The sequence below is a fragment of the Patagioenas fasciata genome, chromosome 27 (assembly GCF_037038585.1).
Source record: "Patagioenas fasciata isolate bPatFas1 chromosome 27, bPatFas1.hap1, whole genome shotgun sequence".
NCBI lineage: Eukaryota > Metazoa > Chordata > Aves > Columbiformes > Columbidae > Patagioenas > Patagioenas fasciata.
In genome coordinates, this window is record NC_092546.1 from 5,949,541 (window position 1) to 5,970,864 (window position 21,324).

General features: G+C 67.5%; 3 protein-coding genes across 5 annotated transcripts; all 3 read left to right on the forward strand.

The window, feature by feature from the left end:
- The first annotated feature begins 4,340 nt into the window (after positions 1 to 4,340).
- On the forward strand, positions 4,341 to 5,713 carry JUND (JunD proto-oncogene, AP-1 transcription factor subunit). Its single transcript, XM_065858572.2, has one exon. It carries the CDS (start codon positions 4,488 to 4,490, stop codon positions 5,445 to 5,447), a length of 960 nt encoding a protein of 319 aa, XP_065714644.1. The 5' UTR covers positions 4,341 to 4,487; the 3' UTR covers positions 5,448 to 5,713.
- Positions 5,714 to 6,351: 638 nt separating this feature from the next.
- Positions 6,352 to 10,246, forward strand: LOC136113070 (uncharacterized). Its single transcript, XM_065857990.2, has 5 exons — positions 6,352 to 6,827; positions 7,226 to 7,521; positions 8,836 to 9,540; positions 9,905 to 10,050; positions 10,135 to 10,246. The coding sequence occupies exons 1-5, from the start codon at positions 6,352 to 6,354 to the stop codon at positions 10,180 to 10,182; spliced, it is 1,671 nt and encodes a 556-aa protein (XP_065714062.1). The 3' UTR covers positions 10,183 to 10,246.
- Positions 10,247 to 11,662: 1,416 nt separating this feature from the next.
- Positions 11,663 to 20,158, forward strand: PDE4C (phosphodiesterase 4C). 3 transcript variants are annotated; one of them, XM_071799611.1, is made up of 15 exons: positions 11,663 to 11,852; positions 14,830 to 15,012; positions 15,086 to 15,122; positions 15,226 to 15,290; positions 15,396 to 15,445; positions 15,894 to 16,006; positions 16,124 to 16,217; positions 16,653 to 16,831; positions 16,905 to 17,003; positions 17,073 to 17,237; positions 17,322 to 17,421; positions 17,514 to 17,668; positions 17,755 to 17,877; positions 18,694 to 18,876; positions 18,952 to 20,158. In XM_071799611.1, exons 2-15 carry the CDS (start codon positions 14,981 to 14,983, stop codon positions 19,468 to 19,470), a joined length of 1,914 nt encoding a protein of 637 aa, XP_071655712.1. In that variant the 5' UTR covers positions 11,663 to 11,852; positions 14,830 to 14,980; the 3' UTR covers positions 19,471 to 20,158. The 3 variants fall into 3 exon arrangements, with proteins under 3 accessions (XP_071655712.1, XP_071655713.1, XP_065714126.1); XM_065858054.2 differs by lacking the exon at positions 11,663 to 11,852 and adding an exon at positions 12,987 to 13,273; XM_071799612.1 differs by lacking the exons at positions 11,663 to 11,852; positions 15,396 to 15,445 and adding an exon at positions 12,985 to 13,273 and having other exon boundaries at positions 15,805 to 16,006.
- The last annotated feature ends 1,166 nt before the right edge of the window (positions 20,159 to 21,324 follow it).

Here is a 21,324-nt window from a genome sequence, read left to right on the forward strand (position 1 = left end):
GGCGCTGAGCCCGGCTTCGCCTAAACCCTCGCTCTGGTCTAAGTAATAAATCCCCGAGCTAAACTTTCAGTTTGTGGTGCCAAGGAGCCGGTTCCAGGCGATGGGAACAGGCAGAGCGTCCTCCCTCCTGGAAACTCGACATAAACACCCGTGTGGCATTTGAACAAAGCCCAGCCCGAGCTTTGTGTCAGACTTTCCCTTCCCAAGCTGCTCCCTCCCTCTCGGGTCCCTCCGAGCGCAGAAACTCCAGCTGCCCCGCTGGAAAAGGGGAAGCGGCCGCAGCGCAGCCGGGGTTTCAGGGCTGTTCTGGCCAGATAAACCTTCACCGCAACAATGGGACCTTTGGCTTGGGCTCAGAGTCCTCCGTGTGCGCCTTATCTCTGGGGTCGGGCGTGTGAGCTCATTAAGCTCTGCTTTCATTTAATTACAACCCCAGGCTTTAGCCGCCTGCCCTGCTCGCCTCCCCCCTTCCTTTTCCCAGCCCTGACGGAGTATTTTTGTCCCCGGGCGCAGCAGCAGGTTGGGTGACGGTGGCTCCGTGTGACAGTGGCACGGCTGTGGCTTTGGGCCTTTTTACCCCCAAACCGGGCGTCTGGGGCTGTCGTGTGCCCCACGGCAGCACGGGGAGCCTGGGAAGCAATAAACAAAGAGAACTTCAACAACAGAACAATGAGGAGCGAGATAAAAGCACCAAGGCCTGAGCCGCGCTGCCGGCAGGGTGGGTGCCGCAGGACCAACGCGTCCCGGCTGGACAGACGGGGACACGGCAAAGGCCACTGGAAAGCCTCCCTGGGACACCGCGGTGTCACCGGGGCTGGTGGCACCTCGGCGGGGCTGTGTCCCCGGTGCCGGTGCCCCGCGGTGACTCACGGCTCGGTGCTGCGCCAGGGAGCAGCACAGGAATAGTTACACACCAGCCGCCTGCGACGCGGAGGGAGTGGCTGCCGAAATATTTCAGGGCTGCGCTAAGCAACTAAAAATACACGTCAAACCCTCCTCCTCCTTTTTTTCCTTTTAAAATGTGTTTTCTTTCTTTCTTCCTAATTTTGTTTTTCAATCCTTAGTTTGGATTGTTGACAGCGCAGCCCCTCGGCACTTCCTTGGGGCCCGGTGTGGCTTTGGGGACCGGCAGCCGGTGGCTTCGTGTCCTCCCGGCTCGGTTCCTCTCCGTGACTAAGAGGCGGCTTCCCCTGTGCCCATGGTGCAAATCCCGGGGTGTAAACCCTCTCCTGCTTGTTCCCTTTTCGGGGGGGACAGGGAGATCCAAGCGCATCCATGGTTGCTTGTGGGCATCGCGGCATCTTTGGGTCCAGCCCGTGTCCCTGGTTTGCTGAGCGTCACCATGGCACGTTGTGGCTCTCGTCCGGAGCAGGATCAGGCCTGACCGGTGTGATGGAGCCGGTTACACACCAGGGAACGGCCCCGTTATGGGGGAAATGGGAAGAGCAGGAGAGGCAGGGGATGATCCGGCAAACATGGCTCGAGGCTCATTGTGCCTCGGACATGGGTTCATCCGAAATCCTGCTCCGCGGTAAATATAACCCCCTGGCAGGTGGCGAGGGACAGCGGGACTCGGCGGGGGCTCCGACGCCTCCGGGAGCAGCAGCTTCGGCCACCAGCCCCCAGCCAAAGTGACACCGGCGCTGCCACCGGCTCCGTGGGCTGCCCCACTCGTGTTCCCCACGGGTCTGCAGGCGGAAGGGGCAGCTGAATCATGACCCTCATTAAACGCTCATTAAGAAAATGAAGCTGCCAGCTCGCCATGGGCATCAGGCTGTCACCGGCAAGACGTCCCGTGGTGCCTCGGTTTGGGGACAAGAGGCACGTGGGACGAGCAGCAGTAGCGATGGGGTGGGGGACGTGGCAGGACGAGCCCCGGGGTGCTGCGACCATTGGGGGGGATGCTGGGGGTGGCCGGGTTTTGCCGGGGGGCGCCGGCTGGGCCGAGCTGGAGCGTGGCTTGTGGCTCGTAGCCCTGGCCACCGGCCAGCCGCGCTTCCAGGGGGGCCCTGGGGCCAGTTCGTTCCTCCCTGCAACTAATTAAAGCACCTTCAGCCGAAGCTGGTTCTCATTTCGATGGCGACGGGGGGGACGCAGCGGCACGGATGGATGCGCGATGCCCGCGGGGAGAACCCTGGCCGGGGGGTCCCTGTGCGGTGTCAGGGCAGGGGAGCCACCCCCAAGCCCCGGTCCCTGTCCCCTCCCCGGTCCCCGTCCCTCGCCAGGCGGGTTTCGTCAGGACGGAAAGTCTGAACCTGCCGGTCCGGCCGCCGCCGCGCCCCTAATGACGGGTTTGCAGCGGAAACGCAGATGGCGGCTTCACCTGGGAGCTGCGCGGCGGGGCGGCACCACCGAGCCCCGGGGACGCGGGCACCACCGAGCCCCGGGGACACCGGCACCGCCACCTCTGCCACCTCCGCGGGTCAGGACACCGGGGGTGGCGAAGGCCACGGGCTGGTGGGCCAGCAGGACCTCGGTCCCGTTCTGGTTTATTCGGGTTAAGCAACTGAGTTGATTTGGGATCTAATTAACTGCAGGCGTGGGGGGAGGGGAGGTCCCTGTCCCAGCCGCCTCCTGCCTCAGTTTCCCCAGTGCCAGCACCAGGGGCTGTCCCAGCGCTGTCCTGGATGTCACCTATGTCCCCTGTGACCTCCTTGCAGCCAGGGCTGAGCAGTGCCCTGTGCCACACTGTCCCCATGGCCAGTGCCACACTGTCCCCATGGCCAGTGCCATGGCACGCTGTGCCCCACATTGTCCCAGCCTGTCCCCATGGCCAGTGCCACACTGTCCCCATGGCCAGTGCCATGGCACGCTGTGCCCCACGCTGTGCCACACTGTCCCCATGGCCAGTGCCATGGCACGCTGTGCCACACTGTCCCCATGGCCAGTGCCATGGCACGCTGTGCCCCACGTTGTCCCAGCCTGTCCCCATGGCTGGCGCTGTCCCCATGCCCAGTGGCACACTGTCCCCGTGGCCGGTGCCATGTCACCCCATGTTGTGCCACACTGTCCCCATGGCCAGTGCCACACTGTTCCCATGGCCAGTGCCATGCCACGCTGTGCCCCACACTGTGCCAGCCTGTCCCCATGGCCAGTGCCACACTGTCCCCACACCTGGTGCCATGTCACGCTGTGCCAGCCTGTGCCCATGGCCGGCGCTGTCCCCATGCCCAGTGGCACACTGTCCCCGCGGCCAGTGCCATGTCACTCTGTGCCCCACGATGTGCCACACTGTCCCCATGGCCAGTGCCACACTGTCCCCACACCTGGTGCCATGTCACGCTGTGCCCCACAATGTGCCACACTGTCCCCATGGCCAGTGCCACACTGTCCCCATGGCCGGCGCTGTCCCCACACCGTCCCACAGCTCATTTATCGCCCCCGGTCGCGCAGCCCCGGGACCATCCGGGTGCATCCCGGGGCGGCTCAGCCTCCCCACGGTCCCGGTGTCCCCGCGGCCCCGGGCCCCTCGGGCTGCGCCGCCTCCCGCCAGCACGTGCGCTATCGGCGGCCATCGGCGCCGCCCCCCCGCGCGGCGGCTGCACGCGGGGCCGGGGCCGGTGACGTCAGCTCTGACGCCGGTCCGCCCCCTCAGCCGCCCGCGGCTCCGGCGGCCGTGACGCGCGCGCCTCCACCGCTTAACTCCTTCCCCGCTGCCGGTTGAACGGGGGTGGCCCGGGGGGAGCCTGGCCCGGTTCACCCAACGTGTCACGGCACCGGGGTGGCGTGACCGCGCGGTTGGCCGTGACCCCCCCCCATTGTGGCTGTGCACGCTGGTGCTCGCTGGGCAAACCCCACCGTTCCCGGTACCACCGGGGAGGCAGTGCCGGGGCGACCTTTCGATACCACCGCGGGCACACACGACACGGTGGCTCCGTGCCACCGGGGCAGGGCCAAGTATCCACCGGGGGCAGCCACCGGCCCGGTGTGGCCCTCACGGCCCGGCTGTTCCCAGCGTGTTTGTTTATTGCCCGCACCGTTTCACAGCCGGTGCCCGGTCCCCGCTCCCCGGTCCCGCCCCTCCCTTTGTGCCCCATCAGCCCCGGCGGGGGCGCGCGCGGCGCCGGGGAGGGCCACGTGACCGCCCCTTCCCCCGCGCTGACGTCAGCCCAGGGGCCCTCGCGCTGTTGTCCCGTTTACCCGCCCGGTCTCCCCGGCGACGGCGGGAGCCAGGAGTGGGCGTGGCGCCGCCTCTCCCGGGGCGGAGGCCACGCCCCTTTATGCAAACGACGGCGGGCGAGGACGTCATCTGCAGCCAATCAGCGCTCGGCGCGGTGAGGTCACCGCCGCGCCGCCGCGTATTTAAAGCCCCGCGGGGGCCGCGGCCGCGGCAGACGCGTGTGTGCGCGCGCGCAGGAGCTGGGCCGCCGCCGGTTTTACCGGCGCCTCCCCCGCCCTCCCCTCCCCCCCGGCGCAGCGTTCACCCCGTTCCTTTCCCTTCCCCCCGCCCCGGCCCCCCGTTCCCCGCAGCCGGGCGGGGGAGGAGGATGGAAACACCCTTCTACCATGATGATGTGTTGAGCGGCCTCGGCAGCGGCTTCGCCCCGTCCTCCGGTAGCAGCGGGCTCCTCCTGCCCTTCCCCGGCGGCAGCATGATGAAGAAAGACGCGCTCGGGATGGCCTTACCGGAGCAGGTGGCGGCAGCGTTGAAAGCACCGGGCGCGACGACGAGCGGCGAAGCGGCGGGTTTGCTGGGCTCGGCCGAGCTGGGTTTGCTTAAACTGGCGTCCCCGGAGCTGGAGCGGCTCATCATCCAGTCCAACGGGCTGGTGACCACCACACCGACCAGCGGCCAGTTCCTCTACCCCAAAGCGGCCGCCTCCGAGGAGCAGGAGTTCGCCGAGGGTTTCGTTAAAGCGCTGGAGGACTTGCACAAGCAGAACCAGCTGGGCGGCGGCGCGGCGGGGAGCGGCGGCGGAGCGGGAGGAGGCGGCGGCGGTGCAGGAGGAAGCGGCGGAGCGGGCGAGCTGCCCGCCGCCGGGCTGGCCCCGGAGCCGCCGGTTTACGCCAACCTCAGCAGCTACCCGGCGGTCAGCTACGCCGCCGACCCCGGCCCCTTCGCGGCGCCGCCCCCGCGGCTCCCCCCGCCGCCGCCACCCCCGCCACCCCCGTTAAAGGACGAGCCTCAGATCGTCCCGGAGGTGCCGAGTTTCGGGGAGAGCCCGCCGCTCTCCCCCATCGACATGGACACGCAGGAGCGCATCAAGGCGGAACGCAAGCGGCTGAGGAACCGCATCGCCGCCTCCAAGTGCCGCAAGAGGAAGCTGGAGCGGATCTCCCGGCTGGAGGAGAAGGTGAAGAGCCTCAAGAGCCAGAACACGGAGCTGGCGTCCACCGCCAGCCTCCTCCGGGAGCAGGTCGCTCAGCTCAAGCAGAAGGTCCTGAGCCACGTCAACAGCGGCTGCCAGCTCCTGCCCCAGCACCAGCACCAGGTGCCGGCGTACTGACCCCCCCACCCCGGGGGATCCCCCCTGCACCACCGAGGGGGCCCGGACACGGACTGAGGGGCCCCGCGGGACTTGAGGGTGTGAGGGGAGGGAGAGGACATTTTCTTTTCGAGGTGTGGGGGGGGCACCGTTCGCTTCCCGCGCTGCAAACGGACTTAGACGGGGAGCCCGGGCCGCCCCCCCCAGCCCGCGCCGGGACTCACGGGCCCCCGTGCCCGAGACATTCCAGTCAGGCCCCAGTAAAACTCCCCCCGCGACAACGGTGACCGGCTTGTCGGTGTTTGCTGCGCCGGGGGAGAACGGGGTGGGGGGGGGAACGGATGGGACCTGGCGCGGCGGCGCGGGCAGGAAGCGGCGCGGCCGGCTGCCATCTTGGGGCGGGGGGGGAGAGGGCAGGCGGGGGGGTACCGGCGGGAATAGGGGTCGGAGGGGAGGGATGTTGGGGTGCTGGGAGGACTGGGGGGTTACCCCCGGGGATGGGGGCTCTGGGGGTCGCTTGTAGGGGGTGTTGGGGGGGTGCTGTGTATGGTGGGGGGTGTTCGTGGTGATCTCTTCAGGCAATAGTGGAAGTTTTGGGGGTTACAAGGGCTCCCTTGGGTAAAGGGGGATGTTCAGGGGTTAAAAGGGCTCCCTCGGGGGCATCTGGGGGTTCCCTATGGGTGGGGAGGTGTTGGGGGGAACCTGGCTGCTTGTGGGGCTGCTGATCCTGGCTGTGGTGTGATCCTGAGCCTCCATGGGAGGGTCCCCAACACCCCCCTACACACAGCACTCTGGCACCCTGGGGTCACCCCACGGCTCCTCGCCGGGCCCCCTCAAGGCAAACAGGGAGTCTGGGCGTCCAGGGCTCCTCCCTGGGCTCCAGCACCCGGCCTTGGCTTCCCGGCACTGCCATGGCTCCTCCTCCATGGCCCCCACCTGCGAGGGCTGGTTCCCCAATCCAGCCCATGGAGCAGCACCCAAGGGACAGACCCTCAGTCCTGGGAGCATTTGGGGACAGTGGCACCAGCAGCAGGAAGCTTGGCTCAGTCGCTCTGGCCGGTTCCCGCCGCGGCATGCCGAGCTGTGCCATACTGTGCCAACAGCGAGGATGGCCCTGCTGGCGGGGAGCCCGGCACGCTGGGCCCTGCCCTGGGTGGTGGCGGCGGGGGGAGCGTGGCCTCCCTGGGGACCCGGCGCGGTGCCGGGGCAGCTGCGGTTTGCCGGGAGGAAGCGCCGTTCCCCGCCGTGCGGAAGCGGCCCCGGCGCGGCCATGCTGCGCCCCAGATGTGCTGCTGCGCCACTGGGACGGACGGGATGTCTGTCTGTCCCTGCGGCAGAGCCAGCGCAGCCCCGTGCCTGTGGGTCTTGTGTCCCTGTGTCCCTACATGCCCGTGTTCCCAGGTCTCCATGTCACCGCATTCCTGTGTCCTCAGATCCCTTTGTGCTCAAGTCCCTGTGTCCCCACATCCCGAAGTCTCCATGCCCCCAGATCCCTTTGTCACCACATCCTTACATCCCCAGATCCCCGCATCTCCCTGTGTTCCCAAATTCCCTCATCCCTGTGTCCCCATGCCCATGTTACCAGGTCACTGTGTCCCCACATCCCCCTGTCCTCAGATCCCTGTGTCCCCACATCTCCCAAGTCCCTGTGTTCCCAAATTCCATCATCCTCGTGTCCCCACATCCCTCTGTCCTCAGATCCCCGTGTCCCCACATCCCCAAGTCCAACCATCCCAATGTCACCATGTCCCCAGATCACTTCATCCCCACGCCCCCACTCGACCCTTCCCGTCCCCGAGGTGCCGCCGGCAGGGGTGGCTCCTGCTGCCCGGGGTGATCTCACGGTTCGAGGGGAGACCGAGGCACGGGGTGGGGTACACGGGATGCTCGCGGGGTGCCGGTGCTGCGGCCCGGGGCCGGCAGGGGGCGCCGCGGGCGGGGTCGCCCCCGCCTCCCCCGGGGCGGATAAAGGCGGCGGCGGCGGCGGAGGCGGCGGCAGAGCGGGCCCGGGGCGGCGGCGTGGCCCGGGGCGGCGGGATGGCCCGGGGCGCGCTCCGCCTGCTGCTCTGCTGCGCCGCTGCCGTGCTCCTCGCAGGTACCGGGGGACTGGGGTGGGGGGCACCGGCGCGGGTCCGTGCACCCCGGGGGTCTCCGTGCGGTCCTGGGGGCGCTCGGGGTCCGTGCGCGCCGCGGTACCGGGAGGGCCGTGTGCTTCCCCGTGGGCTCCCGCCGCCCAGCCCGGCAGCACCGGGCACCGGGGGGGTTCGGGAGGGGCTTCCCGTGGGCTCCCTCGCACTCTGCTCTGCCGGGCTCAGCGTGTTCTGGGGTCCATATGCCCCCCTCAAGCCTGGGGAGCACTGGGGGGGGCTCTGCCTGCTAACCCAGCTCTTGGGGTGCAGCGGGGCCGGATCCAGCCCTGCCCGGGGCAGCCAGGGTTCTGTGGGAAGGCAGGGGGGCTGCACTCGGTCCCTGGGGGTCCTGGGGAGGCTGTTCCCCCCGGGGGCTCCCCAGGTGGGAGGAGAGCACCCTGCCCCTCCCTCAGCTGGCAGCACCGCAGGGCAGGATGCGGCCCCAGCGCTGCCAAACCGGCTGGGCCGGCTGGTGCTTGTGGTGGCGTGGGTGCTCCGGCACCGCCTTGGCACTTTGGGGGCAAAGGGCCCTCAGACTGTGGGCCGTGCTGTGCCGTGGTCCCCCCATTTCCAACCTGGGGCCCCCGACCGCTCCCCTGCACCCCAGGGTGCCTTGACTTGCCCGACCTGGCGCGGGAGCTGGCACCCAACCCTGGGTGCTCAGCCCTGGGCTCGCTACCAGCCTGGCACAGGGTGGCAGCTGGGTGGGAACGGCCCATCCCGTGGGCCCGGTGGTTGTGGGGACCCCCAGCAGCCACTCACACAGTCCCCCCTGGGTGCTGGCGCTGGGTGCTGGCTCTGCCGTGTGGCATTTTGCTCCGGTGGGGCCGGGTTGGACCTGCTCCTCCTCTTGTGCAAACAGGACTTGGGCCGATAAGGGCACCGCGGTGCTGGCGCTGCGCGGCAATCGCTGCCGCGTCCCACGAGGCCACAGCGGAGTCCCCAGCGCAGGGCGGCGCGGGGCTGCCCGGTGGGTGCCACCGGGGCTGGGCTGGCACGTGTCCCCGTGCCATGCCCACCGCTGCCGCGCTGCTCTGCTCGTCCCCTGGCACTGCGCCCGTGCCATGACGGCTCGGGAGGCTCTTCCTGACCCTGGAGTTCTGGGATGTGATATTGGCTTAATCCCAGTTTTCTGGTTCTCTGTGTATGGTGAAACCAGCTGGGAAGTGAGCATCGTGAGGCCAGGAGCTGGGGCAGATGCCACTGTCCCCCCAGGGCTCTGCCTGCCCCACGGTCCTGCCGCGTCCTTGCTGACCAGCTCGCTCTCCTCCATGCTCTAGAAACAGGACACGGTACCACAGATGGCAGCAGCACAGTGTCTGTGAGCACATTGGCCTCAACAACACCTACACCTCCACCCACCTCACCCACCTCAGCGTCTCTGTCCAGTGCATCGCCCACACCGCTGCCTACATTATCTCTACCTGACTCATCCACCACATTGGCTTCAGAAGCACCTACATCTTCATCCAACCCAGCCACAGCATCACCTTCCACCACAACACCAGGCTCAGCAGCATCTACGACATCTCTATTCAACAGGACGGCAGCACCGTCATTGTCCCAGCCAACCGTGCCCAACTCCCTGGCCACCGAGCATCTACCAAGCTCGACAGCAACGCTGACCCCATCCTCACCTGGAGCCTCCGGGTCCACTCCGGCGCCCAGTTCTCCTGCGTCGAGTTCTCCTGCACCCAGTTCTGCATCGAGTTCTCCTGCACCCAGTTCTGCGTCCAGTTCTCCTGCACCCAGTTCTGCATCGAGTTCTCCTGCACCCAGTTCTGCCCCCAGTTCTCCTGCACCCAGTTCTGCCCCCAGTTCTCCTGCACCCAGTTCTGCCCCCAGTTCTCCTGCACCCAGTTCTGCCCCCAGTTCTCCTGCACCCAGTTCTTCTGCGCCCACCGTGACCCCCAGTGCCAACACCTTGTCCACCAGCTCCAGAACGACAGCAGCCATCAGCACCGGCACCGCAGCCGGCAGCTCGGGTGAGAGCCAGCCCGGGGGCACCGTGCAGGAAGGGAACCCCCAGACCTGCTCATGGCCATGGGCTCAGCAGAGCCCCAAGTTTCCCCTAGACCCCCCACTCAGGGGCTGCACCCACAGGATGGGGTGGGAGGCTCAGGGGTGCAGGTCCCTGGGTGACCCCAGAGCCCAGGCTGGGCCCCCCCAGGTGGAGGTGACGCCAGAGCCAGGTGCTGGGTCTGTGAGGGGTGGGATAGGGGGATTAGGGAGGCCTGGAGCTGGTCTTGAGCTCCCTCTCACCTCGAGAGCAGCCGCGGTGCTCAGAGACCAGGCACACGGCTTGGCGGTGCCGGGGGGTAACGGGGTGCCCGTCTCCCCCTCTTGCAGCGCAGTCCCCCGCCAAACCCAGCCCTGGCGTGGTCGTCATCATCTGCCTCTTCGTCTGCGTGCTGGTGGGGGCGGCAGCGGTGCTGCTGGTGCGGCTGTGCCGGCGCAGGACCCCAGGATTCCACCACCTGGACGAGGTGCCCATGGTGCGTGGGGGGGACTTGAGGGGTGGCGGGGGGGCAGTGGGGCAAAGCTGGGGGTGCTCACCCCACTTTCTCTCTCTTCCCTAGAGCAAGGTGACAGAGGGGTCCCCCATCACCCACTACGGACTCAGGTGACCCTCCCTCCGTGGCCCCCCCCGGGGCTGCCCACGCTGCTGAATAAAGAAGCTGCTGCCTTGGCTTTGGTTTTCTGTCTGCTCTGCACCCAGTCCAGGGAAAACCCCCCTAGTCCTGGGGGAGGCCACAACTGCTTTCGGGGTCCCCCCCACACCAGGCGGGAGGCCCCGGGGTGCCCCCAGGGTGGGTGCGGGGTGCGGTACGGTGGCGCACAAGGTGGTGGGGGCCGTGCAGGCCCCCCCGGCGGGGTGGGATGGGAGGGAGCGAGCAGCCAGGCACGCACGTCGCCTTCCTTCTGCTCCGCTGCACTCGGCCGGGGCCGCGGCACGCTGCGGGGACAGCGGCACACCGCAAGGACTGGGCGCTGGTAAGGGGCTGTGGGTGAGCGTGGGCGCTGGTGGCGGCAGGGACCCCGTGCCAGGGCTCAGAATCCCCCCAGCTTGGGTGAGGCTGCTGCTGGTTCTGGTTGGGGTGCAGGGGGCTCAGCCCCAGGGAGCAGGGGGAGCTGTGTGCTCGCAACCGGTGCACCACGGGTCCCCAGGGATGGTGGTAACAGGTGCCCCTGGCACGGGGGGTTCATGGCTTGGTGGGTGCTGGGACCAGAGACCATCCCCGTGGCCACAGGCCTGGGTGACCGGTCCTCATCAGACCTCGGGGGCAGCGAGACAGGGGGGACTGTGCTGAGGGGGGGCAGCTGTGTGGCCCTGAAACCCGAGGCGGGGCTGAGCCTGGGGCAGCTGCCACGGCCGAGACCCGGCGCCCATAAATCACGGGCGGGAGGATCCCGCGCGTCCAGGGCACCGGAAAGGGGGGGGGTCCCGCCGCTGAACCCCACGACCGCGACTCCCGGAGCTCCCCACGCAGGGACGGCGATGAGACGGAGCCGGACGGCGCTGCCCTTCTTCGGCGCGGAGGTGAGACCGGGATGGACACCGGGGACCGCGGGGGTGTCCCCAGGGCGGGGGTGTTCCCGGTACGAGCGTCCCCGCGCCGGGCCCCAGGGCAGCAATAACCGGGATGGAGGCGCTGAGCGGGAGTTAATTATCCTTTTAATGGGTGGTTAATTATTATTCACCTCTGCGTAATTGCGCGTCGGCTCCGGGGGTTTTTCCGGCGGGGTCCCCAGGGACGGGGCGAGCGCGGCGGCGGCGGGGGGAATGGGGTGTCCCGGCGGCTCCGTGCGCTGCGGGCTCAGCCGCTCCGGTATACCGGCTGTGCCCTTGGCTTCGTGCCCCACCACTTCCCCGGTATCCCCGGGGTGCAACGCCGCACCGTGTCCGGCAGGGGGCGCCCGCGCGCTACCGACGCCCGGTAACGGGGAGGTGGGTGGGGGGAGCTGTCCCGCGGGAGGGACCCCCCGGTACCGCGGGTGGGGACACACACGGACACCGGGAGCAGCAGCACCCTGCAGAGCTCCCCGGTACCGGTGCCGCCGCCCCTCACCGCCGCCCCGTCTCCCCGCAGCGCTGCCGCGACGCCACCGAGCCCGCCCCGTCGGGCCCGGGAGCGGCGGTGGGCGCCGTCCGCCGGCGTTTCTCCGGTAGCCCGTTACTGCCGCCGCTGGGCTGCCGGTTGGCGGAGGCCCGCGGCCCCGAGCCCGAAGGCAACCGGGTGGTTTTCACCATCGAGGAGAGCGGCCCCAGCAGCGGCGACGAGTCCGAGCCCCCCCGGTAAGAGCGGGACGGGGTGTTTGCTCGCCGTGGTGGCACCGGGATGGGGTTACCGGGCAGGGCAGTGCCGCCCCCGGTTTCAGCACCGGCGGGGCGGACAGCGGCACCGGAGAGCGGCCCCGGGGCACCGGTACCGGCACCGGGAGAGCGCCCGGTGCCAGCGGCTGCTGCGGGACAGACCCCTCTGTCACCATCCCCGCTGCTGTGGCTGCGGGATGTCCATCCTGTGCACCGGCTGTCACTGTCCCTGTCACCCCTGTCTCCCCCATCCTGTTCCCGTCCCCACCACCCCTGTGCCCATCACCTCCATCCTTGCCACCTCCGTTCCCATCACCCATCCCTGTCCCCATCCCCTGTTCTCATCCTCCTCATCCCCTCCTTGTCCCCATCCCTTGTCCCAGCCCGGTGTCACCACAGGGCTGGCCTGTCCCTGTCCGGAGGTGACCTCAGTCCCGGCTGTGCTGCTGCAGGGTTATTTTTGGGCCATTCCCCACCCCCGTGCCTGTCCCAGCCTGGCTTGTGGGGACAGCATGGGCCTGGCACAGCGGAGGGACCTGGCTCCGGTGTCACTTGCTGTCCACCCCCTGCACAGACACGTGTCCGGCGGGGACAGCCACAGCCTGGGGGGGCAGAACTGACTGTCCTGTTGCCAGTGTCCTAGGGCGCGTTGGCTGCCAGGTAGCCCAGGGGGGCCCGGCTTTGCCCCCACCTCAATGTCGCCTGATGTCCCTCTGTCACGGCATTCCTCTGCCCTGATGTCCCCATGCATCAGGCTTGCAGTCCCTTGAAAGCGAGTGTGTCCGGGATGCTCCAGACTCAGACACCGCGGCACATCCACGCTGCACGCCCAGGATGCGCGAGACTTGGCTGCGTCCCTTGGTGGCACCATGGCACGGCCACCCCACACATCGGAGTCACTTGGGGCATTTTGCCGCGTGTCCGAGCAGAGCACCCCTGTCCTTGCGGGAGCAGCTGCCGCCTTGGGGACAGCACAGTGGCCAGTGGCACAGGGCCAGCAAGGGGCCACGTGCCCAGGCAGCTGGGTGCGCACCGGGCCGGCGCAGCCGGGGGGGACCCGCTCCATGTGCCGGAGCCAGACAGTTGTTTAATTTCCCAGGCGCGGGCGGGAGGGGGATGGAAACTTTCCCGGGGCCGCTGGGGCCGGGGCTGGGACGGCCACACGCTTCCTGCTCTGCACCGGCGGGCAGCCTGGCCTCCCCGTCACTGTCACCGCCGTGCCGGGGGTCCCTGGGCTGGGCCATGCTGCCCACCACGTACCGCTCGCCGGGGGCTTCGCCGGCGGCGTCCCCCTGCAGTTCTCCCTGTAATTCCCCCCGCAATTCCCCCGTCCTCTTCCGGAAGCTCCTGATGAACCAGAGCATCCGCCTGCAGCGGCGCTTCACCGTGGCGCATCCCCTCTGGTAAGGGGGGGGGACGCTGGAGGGTCCCCGGCGAGGGGACACGCTCAGCCCTGGGCAGGCGGGAGGAGGCACCGGGCACAGGGTCAGCGTGGAGCCCCCCGTGCTGTGGCACGTCCCCAGGGCCATGGGGGACAAGCAGGGAACAGCGGGGGTCACCCACAGCCGGGGGCTGAGCCGAGCAGGGGGGAGCTGAGCACAAACACCATCAGTGCACTGATGGGCAGGCGGGGATGTGCAGGTGCCATGGGGGGAAAGTGGGGTGGTGGGGAGGGCCAAGGGGCTTTTCCTGGCACCGCAAAGCACCAAAGCACCCACCCTGGCACAGCTGGGCACCCCTCTGAGCCCCCCCACCTTGGAGCTATAGAGGATTTGGTTTTGGGTGCCCCCCTGCCCACACCCCGGGGTGCTGGTGGGTGCTGTGGGGATCAGCAGGTCCCTCCTCAGCCACAACAGCACCTATTTATAGCAGCCCCCGGCCCCCCCGCCGCCCGGCGGTTATTAACGCAGACAGCCCGCCACCCCAACGAGGGGGTTTAATTAATCACGACCCCCCCATGGGGGCTCGTGTCCCCCTTTCCCACCCTGGGGGCTCAGGGCTGTCCCGTAGGGTGACGGAGGGGTCAGAGGTGGTGGCACGGGGCCGGGAGCAGCCGCGGCTGTCACCGCGGGGCCATCAGAGCCACAATGCAGCTTTGTGTCCCCGGTACCATCGGGGACGCGAGGCAGAGGCAGGGACAGCACAGGGCTGCGGGTGGCACAACACGGTGCCGCTGCCAGGGACGGGCGCAGCGCGGGGAGCCGCGGCACCGCCGGAGCGGGGAGATGATGCCGGGCGGCCGGTGCCCGTCCCGGAGGCACTCGTGCATTGGGTAGGTGACAGCGAGATGGAGACAGGGTGGCCCCAGCGACCCCTCCGCTTTCCCGGTTCACCCAGTGCTCTGGGGTGGCTCATCCCTGTCCCCACAGCTGGGGCGGGCATGGGGGCATGCAGCCTTTCCCATGACCCCAGAGCAGGATGGGGGGGTGAGGCGGTCACCGCCACCATGGGGACACCGCAGGGTCACCATCCTTGTCCCCTGTCCTGCCACAGACCCGCACGGCTGCTGGTGGTTCTGGCTGGGGTGTCCCCAAGCCACCACCAACCTGTCCCTGAGGGTCAAGCCTTGGCTTCCTTGGTGGCTTCTGTCCTTTGGTGTCCTCTGGCTCCATGCCATGGCTGGGACACTGTCACCCCCCATGGGACACAGCGCCTGGAGCTGAGGCCGATGGAGGTTTTGGGGCTTTCGAGGACTTGGGACAAACAGGGACCATGAGGAGGGGACAGGAGAGGAGGTGGCTTGAGGGCGGGGGTCCTGTCCCACCTGGGTGACACAGGACAACCCGCCTTGGCTGGCCGGTGTCCCCAGCACCCGTGAGGTCTGTGTGCACTGAGCTGTGCTGGTTCCCAGCAGCGGGACGATGGAGCCGCTCTGGCCATGCTGGGCGGTGGCCGGTGTCACCGCAGCGGTCCCCGGGCCACCTGCCCCGTGCCAGCCTTGTCCCCTGTCCCCTCGCAGCTTCGACCTGGAGCATGGCCCCCCCGGGCGGGGGGCGCTGGACCCCCAGGCCAGCGCAGGGCTGGTCCTGCAAGGGACGCTCCCCCACGGCCAGCGCCGCGAGTCCTTCCTCTACCGCTCCGACAGCGACTACGACCTGTCCCCAAAAGCCATGTCCCGCAACTCCTCCATCGCCAGCGACCTGTGAGTGTCCCCCCGCACCCACCCCCACCCTGACCCCCCCACCCTGCGCCTCACGCCCCCCTTGCTCCCGCAGGCATGGAGAAGACATGATCGTCACCCCGTTCGCCCAGGTAGGTGCTGTCCCCGCGTCCCAGCGAGGAGGGGACACTGCCCGTCACTGGGGGGGGTGTCCGGGGGGGTCTGCGTGGCCCCAGCCCCTTTTCCCCCCGCCAGGTCCTGGCCAGCCTCCGCACCGTCCGGAGCAACCTGACCCATCTCCAGGACCGCGCCGCCATCAAGTGAGTGTCTGTGGGACGGGGAGCATGAGGATGTCACCTGGGGGGGGAAACTGTGACCCACGGCAAGGGGGGGACACCCGTTCTCAGCCCCCCTGTGTTTCGCAGGCGAGCATCGAGCAGCAGCCTCCCCTCCGGGAGCAAGGCCAGCCTGGCCGGTGAGTGTGGGGGGGCAATGTGGGACAATTTGGGGGTGAGGGACAGGTCCCATGTGGCCCTGGGGGGTGCACAAGGCCACCCCCAAACCAGGGCAGAGTCGCGGCTTTGCCCTTTGGGCTCCATGTCTGGTTTTCGGCAGCTCCGGCCGCTCTCAGCGCGGTGGAAAAGCTCCCGTTGACGTCAAACCTTCCATTAATAAAACCCCGGCGGCCGGCGGGGCCCCGCGGGAGCTGTCACCCCCCCGGGGACAGCGTGACACGCCAGGCCATGGGGACAGTGTGACGCCCCGCTGCCCGGGGATGCTTGACCCCAGTCCAGTCCCCCGCATCCCCCCGTGTCCCCAGCTCCGGGGGCACAGCCACCCATGGGGGCTCGGGGTGTGGGGACCCTGTGCGTGTCCCCGCGGCGGGGGCAGGTCCCTTGCCAAGCCGGTGTCCCCCCCGGCAGAGGATGCCCAGCAGAAGCTCTCGCGGGAGACGCTGGAGGAGCTGGACTGGTGCCTGGAGCAGCTGGAGACCCTGCGGACCCGGCACTCGGTCAGCGAGATGGCCTCCAACAAGGTGAGGAACCCTGGGACGGACCCCACATCGCCCTGGGGGGGGCGGAGACCCCCAGGATGGGAAACTGGGGGTCCTGCCCGCTCTGCCCATTGCTGAGCCCCTTCCCGCTCCCCGCAGTTCAAGAGGATGCTGAACCGGGAGCTGACGCACCTCTCGGAGACCAGCCGCTCGGGGAACCAGGTCTCCGAGTACATCTCCAGCACCTTCCTGGGTGAGGAGCCCCCTCTGGGGACCCCCTTGGGACACCCCCACCTGGGTGTCACCTCTCGGCTGGCAGCTGGGTGGGATGCACCTCTGGGCGCGGATCCTGTGGCACCCACGGGGACGGTGCCACTTGGCTTTTGCAAAAACAATTCAATGTATGGAGCTGGGGGTGGGAGGGGGTTCCGTGTGTCCCTGCGGGATTTGCTGCCTTGGGGGGTGTCACAGTCGCTGATGTATACTGGTGCATACTGGTGGGGACGTCCCTGTGGCCACAGGGGGGTGCCCAGGGTCCGAGGTGGGTGGCCCCATGCAGGGGGGGTAAGAAGCAGCACTGGGCATCCCCCCGTTGCCGTGGCATCACGGTGTCATCCGCGCGTCACCGAGGGGATGCTGGGGGACACATGAGGCTCCCCCCGACTCATGACCCCCTGTGCTGGCCCAGACAAGCAGCAGGAGGTCGAGATCCCCCCAGCCAAGGACAAGGACAAGGACAAGGAGCGGAGGAAACGTCCCATGTCGCAGATCAGTGGCGTCAGGAAGCTCCCGCACGGCTCCAGCCTCGCGGCCACCACCATCCCCCGCTTCGGGGTCCGCACGGACCAGGAGGGGCTGCTGGCCAAGGTGGGTCCCAGCGGGGGTGACCCAACCGGTGGCAGGGTCCCCTGTGCTGGATCTTTGTCCCTTTGGTCCCCAGGAGCTGGAGGACACCAACAAGTGGGGTCTCAACGTGTTTAAAGTCGCTGAGTACTCGGGCAACCGCCCGCTGACCGTCATCATGTACAGCATCTTCCAGGTGAGCCTCTCGTGGGATGTCCCCGTCCCTGCCGCTGTGGCCAGATGGGGACAAGCCACCTCCCCGCAGGAGCGTGACCTGATGAAGACCTTCCGCATCCCCGCCGACACCTTCATCACCTACATGCTGACGCTGGAGGACCACTACCACGCCGACGTGGCCTACCACAACAGCATCCACGCCGCCGACGTGGCTCAGTCCACCCACGTCCTCCTTTCCACGCCTGCACTGGAGGTCGGTCCTGGTCCCCACGAGGCCACCAAATGCATCTGAGCAGGTTGTGACACACCAACAATGGCTTTTTTCCCCCCACCCCAGGCTGTCTTCACAGACCTGGAGATCATGGCCGCCATCTTCGCCAGCGCCATCCATGATGTTGACCACCCTGGTGTCTCCAACCAGTTCCTCATCAACACCAGTGAGCCAGGGCGGAGGGATGGAGCTGGGGGGGGGTGTGGGGGACCCCGGTGTCCTCCTGGGTCACCCGGGGTGACTGGTGTCACCTCGCAGACTCGGAGCTGGCGCTGATGTACAATGACGCCTCAGTGCTGGAGAACCACCACTTGGCCGTGGGCTTCAAGCTTCTCCAGGAGGAGAACTGCGACATCTTCCAGAACCTGAGCAAGAAGCAGAGACAGTCGCTGCGCAAAATGGCCATCGACATGGTACAGGGGGGCCCAGAGCACCCCAGGGTGGGGGGGCCTTGTGGGGGGGTCCAGGCTGAGCCCCGTTCCCACTCCACCTTGCCCAGGTGTTGGCCACGGACATGTCCAAGCACATGAATCTGCTGGCGGATTTGAAAACCATGGTGGAGACCAAGAAGGTGACGAGCCTCGGGGTGCTGCTGCTGGACAACTACTCTGATCGGATCCAGGTGAGCGCCAGGACAAGGTGGGGAACCTTCCTGGTGCTCCAGGTGTTGGTTGTGGCTCCAGCCAGGGCTGCTGGGAAGTCCTGTTTGGTGCCACCATGTTTGGTGGCCCGACCATGGCCAAGGGGGTTCCTGGCACAGGGGTGGTGGACAAGGGACTTTGGGTAGGTCTCTGTCAGTGTCCCACGAGCCACCAACGTGTCCTGGTGGCCACAAAGACCGGTGGTACTGGGGTGCATGAAGGAAGAGTGTGGGCAGCACATTGAGGGAGGCTGTTCCTCCCCCTCTGCTCTGCTCTGCTCTGCTCTGGTGAGGCCCCATCTGCAGAACTGGGACCAGTTCTGGGCTCCCCAGTTTAAGAAGGACAAGGAATTACTGGAGAGAGCCCAGCACAGGGACACAAAGATACTGAGGGGTCTGGAGCATCTTTGTGATGAGGAGACACTGAGAGAGCTGGGGCTGTTGAGCTGGAGAAGAGAAGCTGAGAGGGATGTGATCAATGATCAGTAGCTCAGGGTGGGTGTCAGAGGATGGAGCAGACTCTGTTCAGTGGTGCCCAGCGCCAGGGTGAGGGGCAACGGGCACAGACTGAAACACAGGAGGCTCCATCAGAACATGGGGAGAAACGTCTGTGCTTTGAGGTGCCAGAGCCTGGCCCAGGCTGCCCAGAGCGGGTGTGGAGTCTCCTTCTCCGAGCCATTCAAACCCCCTGGGATCCTGTGTGATCTGCTCTGGGACCCTGCGTGAGCAGGGGGTTGGATGGGGGATCTCCAGAGGTCCCTCCAACCCCAACCACCCCGTGACTCTGTGACTCCGCAGGTCCTGCAGAACATGGTGCACTGCGCCGACCTCAGCAACCCCACCAAGCCGCTGGAGCTGTACCGGCAGTGGACCGACCGCATCATGGTGGAGTTCTTCCACCAGGGCGACCGCGAGCGGGAGAAGGGGATGGAGATCAGCCCCATGTGCGACAAGCTCACGGCCTCCGTGGAGAAGTCCCAGGTGGGGCAGCGCTGTGGGGCTGGGAGGGCACAGGGCTGGGTTAATAGGGGGGCTCAGCTCTGCTTCCCCCCCCAGGTGGGCTTCATCGACTTCATCGCCCATCCGCTGTGGGAGACGTGGGCCGACCTGGTGCATCCCGACGCCCAGGAGATCTTGGACACGTTGGAGGACAACCGGGAATGGTACCAGAGCATGATCCCACGCAGCCCGTCCCCACCGCCCGAGGGACCCGGCAAGTCCCCTGCTGCCACCGACAAGTTCCAGTTCGAGCTGACACTGGAGGAGGAGGAGGAGGAGGGTGAGCTGGACACGGAGCCCGAGGGGGCCGAGAGCCCCTTGGATGAGGACAACAGTGGCTCCAAGACACCAGGAACAGATGACTCAGGGTCGGCTGACACCGAGCGCCTGTCGCCCGGCCCTGGGGAGCGGGACTCGCCTGTCACCCACCCCAGGGATGTGGACAACCGGCGGGCACTGGAGGGAACGTTGCCGAAGGATGGTGGCGGCGGGTGCTCGGTGCCGGGCGCCGAGGGCAGCCAGGGGCTGTGCCTGGACACGGAGGGCAACGTCACATTCCTGTCCCTGGGCAGGTAGCGGCACTGGCTGGTGGGTCCCCTCGCTACCGCGGGGACATGGGACAGGGCCCTGCCCCGGCGAGTGACCGGCACCGCGGGGACACAAGGGGACACGCCGCCTGTGCTGCATGGGAGCTGGGCAGGTCCCGAGAGGCACGAGGACACCGCTCGCCCTGTCCCAGCGACTGTCCCCTGCTCCCACCCGGTGTCCCTGTGTACAGCCGCTGGGGAAGGTCCCTGTCCCCTTCAGACAGGGCTTGGGGACACTGCTCCTGCCACATCTTTGGGGACACGGTCCCCCATGGGGCCAGGCACACCCAGAAGCATTTTGGTGTCCCCAAAGTGTCCCCTGGCAGAACCGCAATCCCACGGCGGGACGGCGAAGGGAGCTGGTGCCATCCCCCAGCACAAGGGACTGGGGCGCAAGCCAGCGCTTTTTATTTATTTGGGGGCAAATTCCCTTTTTCAAGCCTTTTTTTGTAGCTCACTTTTTAATCCGAGCCTCCCCTCGGCGCGCCCGCACGCGTCCCTGCGGCAGGAGCAGACGTTTCTGCTCCAAGACCGATCCTCAAAATGCTGCGTTCGTACTTTGCACTTTGGGTCATGGCGGGTGCCACGACCCCCCCCACATCTCCGCAGGGGCCGGCGCAGCCCCCGGGGTCCTTTGGGTTTCCTCCTTCACCTACCAGAGATTAAACCTGGTTTGTTCCTCACTAATTCTGATCCCTTCAGTGCCTCTTTGCCGCGCTGTTGCCGCGGTGCCGTGCTCGCGCCACCGTCCCCAGGGACTGGCGTTGCTGGTGGCCCTGCTGGGTGTCTGAACAAAAGCCGAGCTCCTCCCTGGAAACCTCGATCCATCACTGGCAAACACAACCGGCTAAGGTAAATATTTAATCGCCGGCTTGGCGCGGCGCAGGGACCGCTGTCCCTACCACCCCCCGCCTCTTCCGCATTGCTCCCCATGGTGATTTATGTCTGCAAACACGTCCCCACCCGTGGCACTGCCCTGGCACGCGGGGCCCCGCCGGCGCTCGCCCATCGGCTACGGGGCCTTGGGAGCTGGGTGCCCCTTCTCCAGCACCACCGGGGGCTCCGTGCCGTCCCTGCCTGGCCAGCGGGTGCTCAGCATCACCACGTCTCTCCCAATGAGCCAGCGGGTTGATAGGGACCAGACGAGGCTCTGTGATCTCCAGTGGGGCAGGAGCTTGTTGGAAAAGCCTTTTTCACCACTTGCTTGGCTGAGGGGCTGCAGCATCTGTAGAATCAGAGAATAACTGGGTTGGAAAAGACCCTCAAGATCATTAACCCACCCCAGCACTGCCTTATGTCCTGAGAACCTCATGTCCGTCTGTCCAGCCCTCCAGGGACGGTGACTCCAGCACTGCCCTGGGCAGCCTGTTCAATGCCCCACAGCCCTTTGGGGGAGAAATTGTTCCCAGATCCAACCTCAGCCTCCCCTGGTGCAACTTGAGGCCGTTTCCTCTGCTCCTGGCGCTTGTTCCTGGGGAGCAGAGCCCGACCCCCTCCCCGGAGAGCCCCGATCTCTGCGCAAGGCGCTGCCGAGCATGGCTGGGCCGGCCTGGGTGAGGCTGAGGCCGCAGGCTGGGGAGCATCAGGGCTGTGGAGCCATATGCTGCCTCCCCCTAATCCCCGCCGGTTGCCACAGGGCGACGGAGGACGCAGGGGTTCAGGCAGGACACGACGCCCACCTGCGCCCCCCGCCCCAGCTGCGCGGGGCACTGGGAGCATCAGGCCCCGCCGCGGGGCCAGGTGCCCCTGGAAGGCTATAGGGTCAGGCTGCTCGTGGCTGCAGGGAAGCGTTGGCCGTCGCGATAGGGGGGTCATGTCGTGACAGGGGAGGCTGTGAGATGGC

Excerpts from the sequence above, each read along its gene's own strand:
- JUND (XM_065858572.2), top strand. The coding sequence starts at position 4,488 with ATGGAAACACCCTTCTACCATGATGATGTGTTGAGCGGCCTCGGCAGC.
- LOC136113070 (XM_065857990.2), top strand. The coding sequence starts at position 6,352 with ATGGCCCCCACCTGCGAGGGCTGGTTCCCCAATCCAGCCCATGGAGCA. Across the intron at positions 7,522-8,835 it reads CGCTGCCGTGCTCCTCGCAG|AAACAGGACACGGTACCACA; the intron begins GTACCGGGGGAC and ends TCCATGCTCTAG. Across the intron at positions 9,541-9,904 it reads CACCGCAGCCGGCAGCTCGG|CGCAGTCCCCCGCCAAACCC; the intron begins GTGAGAGCCAGC and ends CCCCTCTTGCAG.
- PDE4C (XM_071799612.1), top strand. The coding sequence starts at position 12,987 with ATGGAAACTTTCCCGGGGCCGCTGGGGCCGGGGCTGGGACGGCCACAC. Across the intron at positions 15,013-15,085 it reads TCCTCCATCGCCAGCGACCT|GCATGGAGAAGACATGATCG; the intron begins GTGAGTGTCCCC and ends TTGCTCCCGCAG. Across the intron at positions 16,832-16,904 it reads AGGAGGGGCTGCTGGCCAAG|GAGCTGGAGGACACCAACAA; the intron begins GTGGGTCCCAGC and ends TTTGGTCCCCAG.